Genomic DNA, 14,638 nt, shown 5'->3' with positions numbered 1-14,638 from the left:
CCTCAGGTCAGCTCCCTCAAACCCTGGTGGTGGTGGTGGCGGCGGCCAGGACAACCCTCAGGTTAGCTCCCTCAACCCCCCTGGTGGTGGTGGTGGTGGCGGCCAGGACAACCCTCAGGTCAGCTCCCTCAACCCCCCTGGTGGTGGTGGTGGCGGCCAGGACAACCCTCAGGTCAGCTCCCTCAAACCCTGGTGGTGGTGGTGGCGGCGGCCAGGACAACCCTCAGGTTAGCTCCCTCAACCCCCCTGGTAGTGGTGGTGGTGGCGGCCAGGACAACCCTCAGGTCAGCTCCCTCAAACCCTGGTGGTGGTGGTGGCGGCCAGGACAACCCTCAGGTTAGCTCCCTCAACCCCTGGGTGGTGGTGGTGGCGGCCAGGACAACCCTCAGGTTAGCTCCCTCAACCCCCCTGGTGGTGGTGGTGGCGGCCAGGACAACCCTCAGGTCAGCTCCCTCAAACCCTGGTGGTGGTGGTGGCGGCCAGGACAACCCTCAGGTTAGCTCCCTCAACCCCTGGTGGTGGTGGTGGTGGTGGTGGCGGCCAGGACAACCCTCAGGTTAGCTCCCTCAACCCCCCTGGTGGTGGTGGTGGCGGCCAGGACAACCCTCAGGTCAGCTCCCTCAACCCCCCTGGTGGTGGTGGTGGTGGCCAGGACAACCCTCAGGTTAGCTCCCTCAACCCCTGGTGGTGGTGGTGGCGGCCAAGACAACCCTCAGGTCAGCTCCCTCAACCCCCCTGGTGGTTATCTTCACATCTTGAGGTTATCTTGAGATGATTTCGGGGCTTTAGTGTCCCCGCGGCCCGGTCCTCGACCAGGCCTCCACCCCCAGGAAGCCAGCTGACTAACTCCCAGGTACCTATTTACTGCTAGGTAACAGGGGCATTCAGGGTGAAAGAAACTTTTACCCATTTGTTTCTGCCTCGTGCGGGAATCGAACCCGCGGCACAGAATTACGAATCCTGCGCGCTATCCACCAGGCTACGAGGCCCCCGTGGTGGTGGCGGCCAGGACAACCCTCAGGTCAGCTCCCTCAACCCCCCTGGTGGTGGTGGTGGCGGCCAGGACAACCCTCAGGTTAGCTCCCTGAACCCCTGGTGGTGGTGGTGGCGGCCAGGACAACCCTCAGGTTAGCTCCCTCAACCCCCCTGGTGGTGGTGGTGGCGGCCAGGACAACCCTCAGGTTAGCTCCCTCAACCCCCCTGGTGGTGGTGGTGGTGGTGGCCAGGACAACCCTCAGGTCAGCTCCCTCAACCCCCCTGGTGGTGGTGGTGGCGGCCAGGACAACCCTCAGGTCAGCTCCCTCAACCCCCCTGGTGGTGGTGGCGGCGGCCAGGACAACCCTCAGGTTAGCTCCCTCAACCCCTGGTGGTGGTGGTGGCGGCCAGGACAACCCTCAGGTCAGCTCCCTCAAACCCTGGTGGTGGTGGTGGTGGCGGCCAAGACAACCCTCAGGTCAGCTCCCTCAACCCCTGGTGGTAGTGGTGGTGGTGGTGGTGGTGGCCAGGACAACCCTCAGGTTAGCTCCCTCAACCCCTGGTGGTGGTGGTGGTGGCCAGGACAACCCTCAGGTCAGCTCCCTCAACCCCTGGTGGTGGTGGTGGTGGCCAGGACAACCCTCAGGTTAGCTCCCTCAACCCCTGGTGGTGGTGGTGGTGGCCAGGACAACCCTCAGGTCAGCTCCCTCAACCCCTGGTGGTGGTGGTGGCGGCCAGGACAACCCTCAGGTTAGCTCCCTCAATCCCTGGTGGTGGTGGTGGCCAGGACAACCCTCAGGTCAGCTCCCTCAAACCCTGGTGGTGGTGGTGGTGGCGGCCAGGACAACCCTCAGGTCAGCTCCCTCAACCCCTGGTGGTGGTGGTGGTGGCCAGGACAACCCTCAGGTTAGCTCCCTCAACCCCTGGTGGTGGTGGTGGATGTGGTGGCGGCCAGGACAACCCTCAGGTCAGCTCCCTCAACCCCTGGTGGTGGTGGTGGCGGCCAGGACAACCCTCAGGTTAGCTCCCTCAACCCCTGGTGGTGGTGGTGGCGGCCAGGACAACCCTCAGGTTAGCTCCCTCAACCCCTGGTGGTGGTGGTGGCGGCCAGGACAACCCTCAGGTCAGCTCCCTCAACCCCTGGTGGTGGTGGTGGTGGCGGGCAGGACAACCCTCAGGTTAGCTCCCTCAACCCCTGGTGGTGGTGGTGGCGGCCAGGACAACCCTCAGGTTAGCTCCCTCAACCCCTGGTGGTGGTGGTGGCGGCCAGGACAACCCTCAGGTCAGCTCCCTCAACCCCTGGTGGTGGTGGTGGCGGCCAGGACAACCCTCAGGTTAGCTCCCTCAACCCCTGGTGGTGGTGGTGGCGGCCAGGACAACCCTCAGGTTAGCTCCCTCAACCCCTGGTGGTGGTGGTGGCGGCCAGGACAACCCTCAGGTTAGCTCCCTCAACCCCCTGGTGGTGGTGGTGGCGGCCAGGACAACCCTCAGGTCAGCTCCCTCAACCCCTGGTGGTGGTGGTGGCGGCCAGGACAACCCTCAGGTTAGCTCCCTCAAACCCCTGGTGGTGGTGGTGGCGGCGGCCAGGACAACCCTCAGGTTAGCTCCCTCAACCCCCTGGTAGTGGTGGTGGTGGCGGCGGCCAGGACAACCCTCAGGTCAGCTCCCTCAAACCCTGGTGGTGGTGGTGGCGGCGGCCAGGACAACCCTCAGGTTAGCTCCCTCAACCCCCCTGGTGGTGGTGGTGGTGGCGGCCAGGACAACCCTCAGGTCAGCTCCCTCAACCCCCCTGGTGGTGGTGGTGGCGGCCAGGACAACCCTCAGGTCAGCTCCCTCAAACCCTGGTGGTGGTGGTGGCGGCGGCCAGGACAACCCTCAGGTTAGCTCCCTCAACCCCCCTGGTAGTGGTGGTGGTGGCGGCCAGGACAACCCTCAGGTCAGCTCCCTCAAACCCTGGTGGTGGTGGTGGTGGCGGCCAGGACAACCCTCAGGTCAGCTCCCTCAAACCCTGGTGGTGGTGGTGGTGGCGGCCAGGACAACCCTCAGGTTAGCTCCCTCAACCCCTGGTGGTGGTGGTGGTGGCGGCCAGGACAACCCTCAGGTTAGCTCCCTCAACCCCTGGGTGGTGGTGGTGGCGGCCAGGACAACCCTCAGGTTAGCTCCCTCAACCCCTGGTGGTGGTGGTGGTGGCGGCCAGGACAACCCTCAGGTTAGCTCCCTCAACCCCTGGGTGGTGGTGGTGGCGGCCAGGACAACCCTCAGGTTAGCTCCCTCAACCCCCCTGGTGGTGGTGGTGGCGGCCAGGACAACCCTCAGGTCAGCTCCCTCAACCCCCCTGGTGGTGGTGGTGGTGGCCAGGACAACCCTCAGGTTAGCTCCCTCAACCCCTGGTGGTGGTGGTGGCGGCCAAGACAACCCTCAGGTCAGCTCCCTCAACCCCCCTGGTGGTTATCTTCACATCTTGAGGTTATCTTGAGATGATTTCGGGGCTTTAGTGTCCCCGCGGCCCGGTCCTCGACCAGGCCTCCACCCCCAGGAAGCCAGCTGACTAACTCCCAGGTACCTATTTACTGCTAGGTAACAGGGGCATTCAGGGTGAAAGAAACTTTTACCCATTTGTTTCTGCCTCGTGCGGGAATCGAACCCGCGGCACAGAATTACGAATCCTGCGCGCTATCCACCAGGCTACGAGGCCCCCGTGGTGGTGGCGGCCAGGACAACCCTCAGGTCAGCTCCCTCAACCCCCCTGGTGGTGGTGGTGGCGGCCAGGACAACCCTCAGGTTAGCTCCCTGAACCCCTGGTGGTGGTGGTGGCGGCCAGGACAACCCTCAGGTTAGCTCCCTCAACCCCCCTGGTGGTGGTGGTGGCGGCCAGGACAACCCTCAGGTTAGCTCCCTCAACCCCCCTGGTGGTGGTGGTGGTGGTGGCCAGGACAACCCTCAGGTCAGCTCCCTCAACCCCCCTGGTGGTGGTGGTGGCGGCCAGGACAACCCTCAGGTCAGCTCCCTCAATCCCCCTGGTGGTGGTGGCGGCGGCCAGGACAACCCTCAGGTTAGCTCCCTCAACCCCTGGTGGTGGTGGTGGCGGCCAGGACAACCCTCAGGTCAGCTCCCTCAAACCCTGGTGGTGGTGGTGGTGGCGGCCAAGACAACCCTCAGGTCAGCTCCCTCAACCCCTGGTGGTAGTGGTGGTGGTGGTGGTGGTGGCCAGGACAACCCTCAGGTTAGCTCCCTCAACCCCTGGTGGTGGTGGTGGTGGCCAGGACAACCCTCAGGTCAGCTCCCTCAACCCCTGGTGGTGGTGGTGGTGGCCAGGACAACCCTCAGGTTAGCTCCCTCAACCCCTGGTGGTGGTGGTGGTGGCCAGGACAACCCTCAGGTCAGCTCCCTCAACCCCTGGTGGTGGTGGTGGCGGCCAGGACAACCCTCAGGTTAGCTCCCTCAATCCCTGGTGGTGGTGGTGGCCAGGACAACCCTCAGGTCAGCTCCCTCAAACCCTGGTGGTGGTGGTGGTGGCGGCCAGGACAACCCTCAGGTCAGCTCCCTCAACCCCTGGTGGTGGTGGTGGTGGCCAGGACAACCCTCAGGTTAGCTCCCTCAACCCCTGGTGGTGGTGGTGGTGGTGGTGGTGGCGGCCAGGACAACCCTCAGGTCAGCTCCCTCAACCCCTGGTGGTGGTGGTGGCGGCCAGGACAACCCTCAGGTTAGCTCCCTCAACCCCTGGTGGTGGTGGTGGCGGCCAGGACAACCCTCAGGTTAGCTCCCTCAACCCCTGGTGGTGGTGGTGGCGGCCAGGACAACCCTCAGGTCAGCTCCCTCAACCCCTGGTGGTGGTGGTGGCGGCCAGGACAACCCTCAGGTTAGCTCCCTCAACCCCTGGTGGTGGTGGTGGCGGCCAGGACAACCCTCAGGTCAGCTCCCTCAACCCCTGGTGGTGGTGGTGGTGGCGGGCAGGACAACCCTCAGGTTAGCTCCCTCAACCCCTGGTGGTGGTGGTGGCGGCCAGGACAACCCTCAGGTTAGCTCCCTCAACCCCTGGTGGTGGTGGTGGCGGCCAGGACAACCCTCAGGTCAGCTCCCTCAACCCCTGGTGGTGGTGGTGGCGGCCAGGACAACCCTCAGGTTAGCTCCCTCAACCCCTGGTGGTGGTGGTGGCGGCCAGGACAACCCTCAGGTTAGCTCCCTCAACCCCTGGTGGTGGTGGTGGCGGCCAGGACAACCCTCAGGTTAGCTCCCTCAACCCCCCTGGTGGTGGTGGTGGCGGCCAGGACAACCCTCAGGTCAGCTCCCTCAACCCCTGGTGGTGGTGGTGGTGGTGGTGGCGGCCAGGACAACCCTCAGGTCAGCTCCCTCAACCCCTGGTGGTGGTGGTGGTGGCGGCCAGGACAACCCTCAGGTTAGTTCCCTCAACCCCTGGGTGGTGGTGGTGGCGGCCAGGACAACCCTCAGGTCAGCTCCCTCAACCCCTGGTGGTGGTGGTGGCGGCCAGGACAACCCTCAGGTTAGCTCCCTCAACCCCTGGTGGTGGTGGTGGTGGTGGCCAGGACAACCCTCAGGTTAGCTCCCTCAACCCCTGGTGGTGGTGGTGGTGGCCAGGACAACCCTCAGGTTAGCTCCCTCAACCCCTGGTGGTGGTGGTGGTGGCCAGGACAACCCTCAGGTTAGCTCCCTCAACCCCTGGTGGTGGTGGTGGCGGCCAGGACAACCCTCAGGTCAGCTCCCTCAACCCCTGGTGGTGGTGGTGGTGGCGGCCAGGACAACCCTCAGGTTAGCTCCCTCAACCCCTGGTGGTGGTGGTGGCGGCCAGGACAACCCTCAGGTCAGCTCCCTCAACCCCTGGTGGTGGTGGTGGTGGCCAGGACAACCCTCAGGTTAGCTCCCTCAACCCCTGGTGGTGGTGGTGGCGGCCAGGACAACCCTCAGGTCAGCTCCCTTAACCCCTGGTGGTGGTGGTGGTGGTGGCCAGGACAACCCTCAGGTTAGCTCCCTCAACCCCTGGTGGTGGTGGTGGCTGCGGCGGCCAGGACAACCCTCAGGTTAGCTCCCTCAACCCCCCTGGTAGTGGTGGTGGTGGCGGCGGCCAGGACAACCCTCAGGTCAGCTCCCTTAACCCCTGGTGGTGGTGGTGGTGGCCAGGACAAACCTCAGGTTAGCTCCCTCAACCCCCCTGGTGGTGGTGGTGGTGGTGGCCAGGACAACCCTCAGGTCAGCTCCCTCAACCCCTGGCGGTGGTGGTGGCGGCGGCCAGGACAACCCTCAGGTTAGCTCCCTCAACCCCTGGTGGTGGTGGTGGTGGCCAGGACAACCCTCAGGTTAGCTCCCTCAACCCCTGGTGGTGGTGGTGGCGGGCAGGACAACCCTCAGGTCAGCTCCCTTAACCCCTGGTGGTGGTGGTGGCGGCCAGGACAACCCTCAGGTTAGCTCCCTCAACCCCTGGTGGTGGTGGTGGTGGCGGCGGCCAGGAGAACCCTCAGGTCAGCTCCCTCAACCCCTGGTGGTGGTGGTGGTGGCAGCCAGGACAACCCTCAGGTTAGCTCCCTCAACCCCCCTGGTGGTGGTGGTGGCGGCCAGGACAACCCTCAGGTTAGCTCCCTCAACCCCCCTGGTGGTGGTGGTGGCGGCGGCCAGGACAACCCTCAGGTTAGCTCCCTCAACCCCTGGTGGTGGTGGTGGCGGCCAGGACAACCCTCAGGTTAGCTCCCTCAACCCCCCTGGTGGTGGTGGTGGCGGCGGCCAGGACAACCCTCAGGTTAGCTCCCTCAACCCCCCTGGTGGTGGTGGTGGCGGGCAGGACAACCCTCAGGTTAGCTCCCTCAACCCCCCTGGTGGTGGCGGCCAGGACAACCCTCAGGTTAGCTCCCTCAACCCCTGGTGGTGGTGGTGGCGGGCAGGACAAGTATAGGTACACGGGTCAGAGGACTCACCTGGCGGGAGTTGTCTGGTCTGGGGTCCGCCTCCCACAGGGTGCTGGAGTTGGGAATGTCAATACTGTAGGTGGAGTCTGTCCTGGGGTAGCCGCCCTCCTCCGGGTCCTCTGGGGGATGGACGTCCTCCGCCTCAACGCCCGCCTGCTCTCACACAACACATATGTCAATCGCTGCTGGTAATACACACATACAATTTAATAATAAAATAAATTATTTAACTTTTAGAATTGTCTTTTCTATTGATAGATTTTTCCCGAGAAACAAGGAAATTGTTAAGACCAGAATAGACGCTTTCACAGGACTGCAACTTGGGACTGAATTGTGGTCAAGGATTGGTGCTCTGTGTACAGTTAACAACCGCTTCCCAGGCAGTTTGGTCTATAGCTCTGTCTTGTACGGAACATGCAAGGTGTAAGGATGATATACTACTATAAATATACCTAGATATATGTATATAGATATACACAGCTATCCATTTATATATGTGTGTGTGTGTATATATATACTCACACAGATACAGATATAGTACTCAGACACTATTCACAGATATACTACCCACGAACAAGTCTCCATTAAGGGAACTGTAGCATTAAGTGAGCTGAACCAAATGGTCCCGGGTTCGATTCCCGGGCAGGACGACTGTTTGGGTAAGTTCCTTGCACCTTATGCCTCTGTTAACCTGGGAGTAAACAGGTACCTGGGAGCGAGGGAACTGTTGTGACTGGCATCCTTGGAAAGGTCAGTGACTGCCCCAATATACTTCCTGTTCCAGACAATGGGATACCACAGTGCCTCTCCTGAACACCAAACTTTAGTGTCTCTGCCTTTACCAACCTGGTCAATAACCAGGATCGGTGACCAGTATCCAGCAACCTTCACCAGAGGATAAAGGTCGCCAGCATCCCGCAGGCCAAGACAACGGTGGGTGAATATCCTTCCGTGGTTTACATTAAGTATTTGAATTAGATTCACATACATATCAGGTGGACACAGTGCTCTCGTGTACACAGGTATTTAAGATCTCTTCACTCGTGAAGCATTTACCAGATGCTGAACTACTGGGCCTGGTTGTAAAACCGCTTGGTGAGTAGTGTTCTAGAACAAACAAATAAGGTTAAAATGAGCAGAAGGCAGCCTGCTAAGAGGAGTCTGAAGTCGTCTACTCCTGTACCCACCTGTGTAAGTAACCCTTGCCCTCTCACACGCCTCCTTGCCCAGCAGCCCCTCTACTAACCACAAGGTGCACTCACCTCCACGTCGCTGCTCATCCTGAAGGAGGAGGTGATGGTGTTGAGCTTCTTGAGGACCTTGCTCGGGGCGTGGGCCGGACTCGACCCGCCCGGCGACCCGTCCTCGCTCTTCTTGTCGTGGCGTCTGTGGAAGCAAGCATGAGATGAGGCGGAAGGGCGGACTGGAGACCAGACATTTGGCTGGAGGTAGGATGGGAGGGCAGGGCAGGATGGGAGGGCAGGGCAGGATGGGAGGGCAGGGCAGGATGGGAGGGCAGGGCAGGATGGGAGGGCAGGGCAGGATGGGAGGGCAGGGCAGGATGGGAGGGCAGGGCAGGATGGGAGGGCAGGGCAGGATGGGAGGGCAGGGCAGGATGGGAGGGCAGGGCAGGATGGGAGGGCAGGGCACGATGGGAGGGCAGGGCAGGATGGGAGGCGAGGTAGAGGCAGCACACAGGACGACAGGTCGTGTGTGAGGGTGATGGAGAGAACAAGCTGGGTGTACAAGATTAGAAAACATAGAAGATTGTTAAGTCTACAACAACAACAACAACAATGTTCTTGCAATAACTAAGTAGCACACAGTTCAATGATAGCAATATTATTTCTCCAAGGCCAGGTGACACAGGTACCAACCAGGAGAGCAATGGGTACCAACAGAAGGCACCAAACTTGGAGGACTATTTAGTACCATCCGTGGCAAATATCATTCAGAAAGTCCAAGATATCAATCAATATGCCAATAGAACAAAAAAAGCATAAGGCAAGCAGTGTCAAAAGCATGAGATTCAGCAAGTATAGTGGGACAAACAGCTCAGAGAGAGACTGAGGAAGCAAGACAGACGACCCCCTGATAATCAGGACAAAATGCTACAAGAATGTTTACGACTGAGAGAATGCTGTTTGGATAATAAGGATGCTGCTCTTTGTTCTACAAAGTGTCCATAAGTTAACTGCTGTCGCATGGGGTCAACATGTACCTGGTCAGAGGCATTTGTCCCTTCCTGGTATAGTGACAGGAGGAAGGCCACAGGGATACGTCACATGCAAGAGGTTACAACTAGTTACTCAGAACCAACAATATATCATCTCTTCAACAGTTGCAGGTCGCACGAACGGGATCTTTAGCAGCATCATGTGCGGGGTCACTAGTGGCAACACCAATATGGCTCAGACCCAAAGCAAAATATCATTGTCCTTTATCTTCTAAGGCGAGGAAAAGCTAGAGTTAGATTCCAATGATCAGTGAATGAGAAGAGTAATAAGACTTGAGGAGGAGGAGTGCACGGCACGAGTCACAACATCAACCCAACATTAGGGCACAAAAGTCACTGTTTCACAGCATGGACAACTGCATCTACCTCACCTCTACAAAATAGGTTGGTCACTTCCTCTAGGGGAAGGTAGGAACCCTCCTTCTCCCCCCCCCCCCTAACAAAAAGAGGGATTGACAAGCTCTAAATAAGAGAGAGGCCAAGACTGGCAGCAGACTCGTCGCTCAGCAGCAGTCGGGCGGTAATGTTGGTCAAACTGTCTTGGAAATGACATTTTATGACAAGAGGAAGACCGGAAGTCTTCACGTTACTGGTTCACAAGATGTAACAACTTTGGCTCTCCACGAAGTAATGCAGGACAGTACGGCCGTGCACAGAGAGAAAAGCCTGCAAGCTTGCAATCACTGCTGTAAAACATTGCAAAGGAGATTAAGCATGGCATTAAACAGGGGCAGCAGCCATGCTACAATACAAGCGTTAATAGGGGGCTTTATAGGCTCCACAAAAAGTATGAAACCAATACGGTTCAAGACGATCATATACCAACGGAACATCGGTGTCTACGAACAAGATTTAGACTGACAAAACACGGCAGCGTCCCCGAGACGAGGCTGTACGATACAAATCATGACGACGACGACAAAGGATCTATGACAAAGTCAACAAACATGCAGGAAGGTCCCCGTAGTCTACATTAAGTGTCGCATATACTCCAGCGGGGAAGGAGCGGAGACTGTTAAAGGAACCAGAGTGCGCTAAGAACACTGCCTCAGGGAACGCCTCCATGTTGGTGGTGAGAGGCCAGAAGAAAGCTTTGAAGCAAGAGAGGCAGAATGCATCAAAGATCAGAACAATACAACTGTGCTAGTATATTATATATCCAGGTAGTGTTATACACTTTCTCTAGCTCACAAAACAGAGCTTGAGTACAAGAGAATTATTTGCAGAAGAGTGTGATGAATGTGAACCTCTAATTCCGCGTGAAACTGGCAAATTCCAAATTAGAAGGGTAAGAGGAATTTTATTCTAAAAACCACATTGACGTTAATCATTGGTCTGAATTAATACCTTCAAATAACTGGTTAGGGTATTGAAAACTCGTAAGGATCTCTCTCTCACTCACTCCTCTCTCTTAAACACTTTCACTCTCTTTCACTTACACACATTCTCTCTTTGCCACTCTCTCTCACACACTCATTTCCTACATCCATCTCTCTCCCCCCCCCTACCCCCATCAACTCTCCCTACCACCACTCATCTTTACCTTCCTCCCTTACATTTCCCTTCCCCCTCATTTTTCCTATCCCCTCATCTCTCCCTACCCTCCTCTTCTCTCTCCAGCCCTCCCCCCTCGGCCTCCCCCATGGTATATCCCCCTACCTCCCTCCCTGCTTCTCCCACAAGCCCTCACTGGATTTTGTTCCCCCCTGGTGACAGCCAAGGGTGCCTCCCCCCTGGTGACAGTCAAGGGTGCCTTCCCCCTGGTGACAGTCAAGGGTGCCTTCCCCCCTGGTGACAGCCAAGGGTGCCTCCCCCCTGGTGACAGCCAAGGGTGCCTCCCCCCTGGTGACAGCCAAGGGTGCCTCCCCCCTGGTGACAGCCAAGGGTGCCTCCCCCCTGGTGACAGTCAAGGGTGCCTCCCCCCTGGTGACAGCCAAGGGTGCCTCCCCCCTGGTGACAGTCGAGGGTGCCTCCCCCCTGGTGACAGTCGAGGGTGCCTCACCCCTGGTGACAGTCGAGGGTGCCTCACCCCTGGTGACAGTCGAGGGTGCCTCACCCCTGGTGACAGTCCAAGGGTGCCTCACCCCTGGTGACAGCCAAGGGTGCCTCCCCCCTGGTGACAGCCAAGGGTGCCTCCCCCCTGGTGACAGACAAGGGTGCCTCCCCCCTGGTGACAGCCAAGGGTGCCTCCCCCCTGGTGACAGCCAAGGGTGCCTCCCCCCTGGTGACAGACAAGGGTGCCTCCCCCCTGGTGACAGACAAGGGTGCCTCCCCCCTGGTGACAGACAAGGGTGCCTCCCCCCTGGTGACAGACAAGGGTGCCTCCCCCCTGGTGACAGCCAAGGGTGCCTCCCCCCTGGTGACAGCCAAGGGTGCCTCCCCCCTGGTGACAGCCAAGGGTGCCTCCCCCCTGGTGACAGCCAAGGGTGCCTCCCCCCTGGTGACAGCCAAGGGTGCCTCCCCCCTGGTGACAGACAAGGGTGCCTCCCCCCTGGTGACAGACAAGGGTGCCTCCCCCCTGGTGACAGCCAAGGGTGCCTCCCCCTGGTGACAGCCAAGGGTGCCTCCCCCCTGGTGACAGTCAAGGGTGCCTCCCGCCTGGTGACAGACAAGGGTGCCTCCCCCCTGGTGACAGACAAGGGTGCCTCCCCCCTGGTGACAGACAAGGGTGCCTCCCCCCTGGTGACAGTCAAGGGTGCCTCCCCCCTGGTGACAGTCAAGGGTGCCTCCCCCCTGGTGACAGACAAGGGTGCCTCCCCCCTGGTGACAGACAAGGGTGCCTCCCCCCTGGTGACAGACAAGGGTGCCTCCCCCCTGGTGACAGTCAAGGGTGCCTCCCCCCTGGTGACAGACAAGGGTGCCTCCCCCCTGGTGACAGACAAGGGTGCCTCCCCCTGGTGACAGACAAGGGTGCCTCCCCCCTGGTGACAGTCAAGGGTGCCTCCCCCCTGGTGACAGACAAGGGTGCCTCCCCCCTGGTGACAGACAAGGGTGCCTCCCCCCTGGTGACAGTCAAGGGTGCCTCCCCCCTGGTGACAGACAAGGGTGCCTCCCCCCTGGTGACAGACAAGGGTGCCTCCCCCCTGGTGACAGCCAAGGGTGCCTCCCCCCTGGTGACAGTCAAGGGTGCCTCCCCCCTGGTGACAGACAAGGGTGCCTCCCCCCTGGTGACAGACAAGGGTGCCTCCCCCCTGGTGACAGTCAAGGGTGCCTCCCCCCTGGTGACAGTCAAGGGTGCCTCCCCCCTGGTGACAGACAAGGGTGCCTCCCCCCTGGTGACAGACAAGGGTGCCTCCCCCCTGGTGACAGCCAAGGGTGCCTCCCCCCTGGTGACAGCCAAGGGTGCCTCCCCCCTGGTGACAGCCAAGGGTGCCTCCCCCCTGGTGACAGCCAAGGGTGCCTCCCCCCTGGTGACAGCCAAGGGTGCCTCCCCCCTGGTGACAGCCAAGGGTGCCTCCCCCCTGGTGACAGACAAGGGTGCCTCCCCCCTGGTGACAGCCAAGGGTGCCTCCCCCCTGGTGACAGCCAAGGGTGCCTCCCCCCTGGTGACAGCCAAGGGTGCCTCCCCCCTGGTGACAGACAAGGGTGCCTCCCCCCTGGTGACAGCCAAGGGTGCCTCCCCCCTGGTGACAGCCAAGGGTGCCTCCCCCCTGGTGACAGTCAAGGGTGCCTCCCGCCTGGTGACAGACAAGGGTGCCTCCCCCCTGGTGACAGACAAGGGTGCCTCCCCCCTGGTGACAGACAAGGGTGCCTCCCCCCTGGTGACAGTCAAGGGTGCCTCCCCCCTGGTGACAGTCAAGGGTGCCTCCCCCCTGGTGACAGACAAGGGTGCCTCCCCCCTGGTGACAGACAAGGGTGCCTCCCCCCTGGTGACAGACAAGGGTGCCTCCCCCCTGGTGACAGACAAGGGTGCCTCCCCCCTGGTGACAGACAAGGGTGCCTCCCCCCTGGTGACAGACAAGGGTGCCTCCCCCTGGTGACAGACAAGGGTGCCTCCCCCCTGGTGACAGACAAGGGTGCCTCCCCCCTGGTGACAGACAAGGGTGCCTCCCCCCTGGTGACAGACAAGGGTGCCTCCCCCCTGGTGACAGTCAAGGGTGCCTCCCCCCTGGTGACAGACAAGGGTGCCTCCCCCCTGGTGACAGACAAGGGTGCCTCCCCCCTGGTGACAGCCAAGGGTGCCTCCCCCCTGGTGACAGACAAGGGTGCCTCCCCCCTGGTGACAGACAAGGGTGCCTCCCCCCTGGTGACAGACAAGGGTGCCTCCCCCCTGGTGACAGTCAAGGGTGCCTCCCCCCTGGTGACAGTCAAGGGTGCCTCCCCCCTGGTGACAGACAAGGGTGCCTCCCCCCTGGTGACAGACAAGGGTGCCTCCCCCCTGGTGACAGTCAAGGGTGCCTCCCCCCTAGTGACAGACAAGGGTGCCTCCCCCCTGGTGACAGCCAAGGGTGCCTCCCCCCTGGTGACAGACAAGGGTGCCTCCCCCCTGGTGACAGACAAGGGTGCCTCCCCCCTGGTGACAGCCAAGGGTGCCTCCCCCCTGGTGACAGCCAAGGGTGCCTCCCCCCTGGTGACAGACAAGGGTGCCTCCCCCCTGGTGACAGACAAGGGTGCCTCCCCCCTGGTGACAGACAAGGGTGCCTCCCCCCTGGTGACAGACAAGGGTGCCTCCCCCCTGGTGACAGTCAAGGGTGCCTCCCCCCTGGTGACAGACAAGGGTGCCTCCCCCCTGGTGACAGCCAAGGGTGCCTCCCCCCTGGTGACAGTCAAGGGTGCCTCCCCCCTGGTGACAGACAAGGGTGCCTCCCCCTGGTGACAGTCAAGGGTGCCTCCCCCCTGGTGACAGACAAGGGTGCCTCCCCCCTGGTGACAGACAAGGGTGCCTCCCCCCTGGTGACAGTCAAGGGTGCCTCCCCCCTGGTGACAGACAAGGGTGCCTCCCCCCTGGTGACAGTCAAGGGTGCCTCCCCCCTGGTGACAGACAAGGGTGCCTCCCCCTGGTGACAGTCAAGGGTGCCTCCCCCCTGGTGACAGACAAGGGTGCCTCCCCCCTGGTGACAGACAAGGGTGCCTCCCCCTGGTGACAGACAAGGGTGCCTCCCCCCTGGTGACAGTCAAGGGTGCCTCCCCCCTGGTGACAGACAAGGGTGCCTCCCCCCTGGTGACAGACAAGGGTGCCTCCCCCCTGGTGACAGCCAAGGGTGCCTCCCCCCTGGTGACAGACAAGGGTGCCTCCCCCCTGGTGACAGACAAGGGTGCCTCCCCCCTGGTGACAGTCAAGGGTGCCTCCCCCCTGGTGACAGCCAAGGGTGCCTCCCCCCTGGTGACAGCCAAGGGTGCCTCCCCCCTGGTGACAGACAAGGGTGCCTCCCCCCTGGTGACAGACAAGGGTGCCTCCCCCCTGGTGACAGCCAAGGGTGCCTCCCCCCTGGTGACAGTCAAGGGTGCCTCCCCCCTGGTGACAGTCAAGGGTGCCTCCCCCCTGGTGACAGCCAAGGGTGCCTCCCCCCTG

At 61.2% G+C, this 14,638-nt stretch overlaps 1 protein-coding gene across 3 annotated transcripts in view; it reads right to left on the bottom strand.

The window, feature by feature from the left end:
* The window catches only part of LOC123774824 (oxysterol-binding protein-related protein 1), a 229,664-nt gene that overhangs the window by 26,045 nt on the left and 188,981 nt on the right, over positions 1 to 14,638 (bottom strand). For all 3 annotated transcript variants that reach the window (XM_045769486.2, XM_069310883.1, XM_069310884.1), the window contains 2 exons: positions 8,153 to 8,276; positions 6,900 to 7,043 (listed from right to left, as the gene is read on the bottom strand). In XM_045769486.2, coding sequence (XP_045625442.1) covers positions 6,900 to 7,043; positions 8,153 to 8,276 — 268 coding nt within the window. The remainder of the gene's footprint in view (positions 1 to 6,899; positions 7,044 to 8,152; positions 8,277 to 14,638) is intronic.

The sequence above is a fragment of the Procambarus clarkii genome, chromosome 68 (assembly GCF_040958095.1).
Source record: "Procambarus clarkii isolate CNS0578487 chromosome 68, FALCON_Pclarkii_2.0, whole genome shotgun sequence".
In the NCBI taxonomy this organism is placed as follows: Eukaryota; Metazoa; Arthropoda; class Malacostraca; order Decapoda; family Cambaridae; genus Procambarus; species Procambarus clarkii.
Note: the sequence above shows the minus strand (reverse complement) of the source record. Positions and strands in the feature narration are given on the sequence as shown.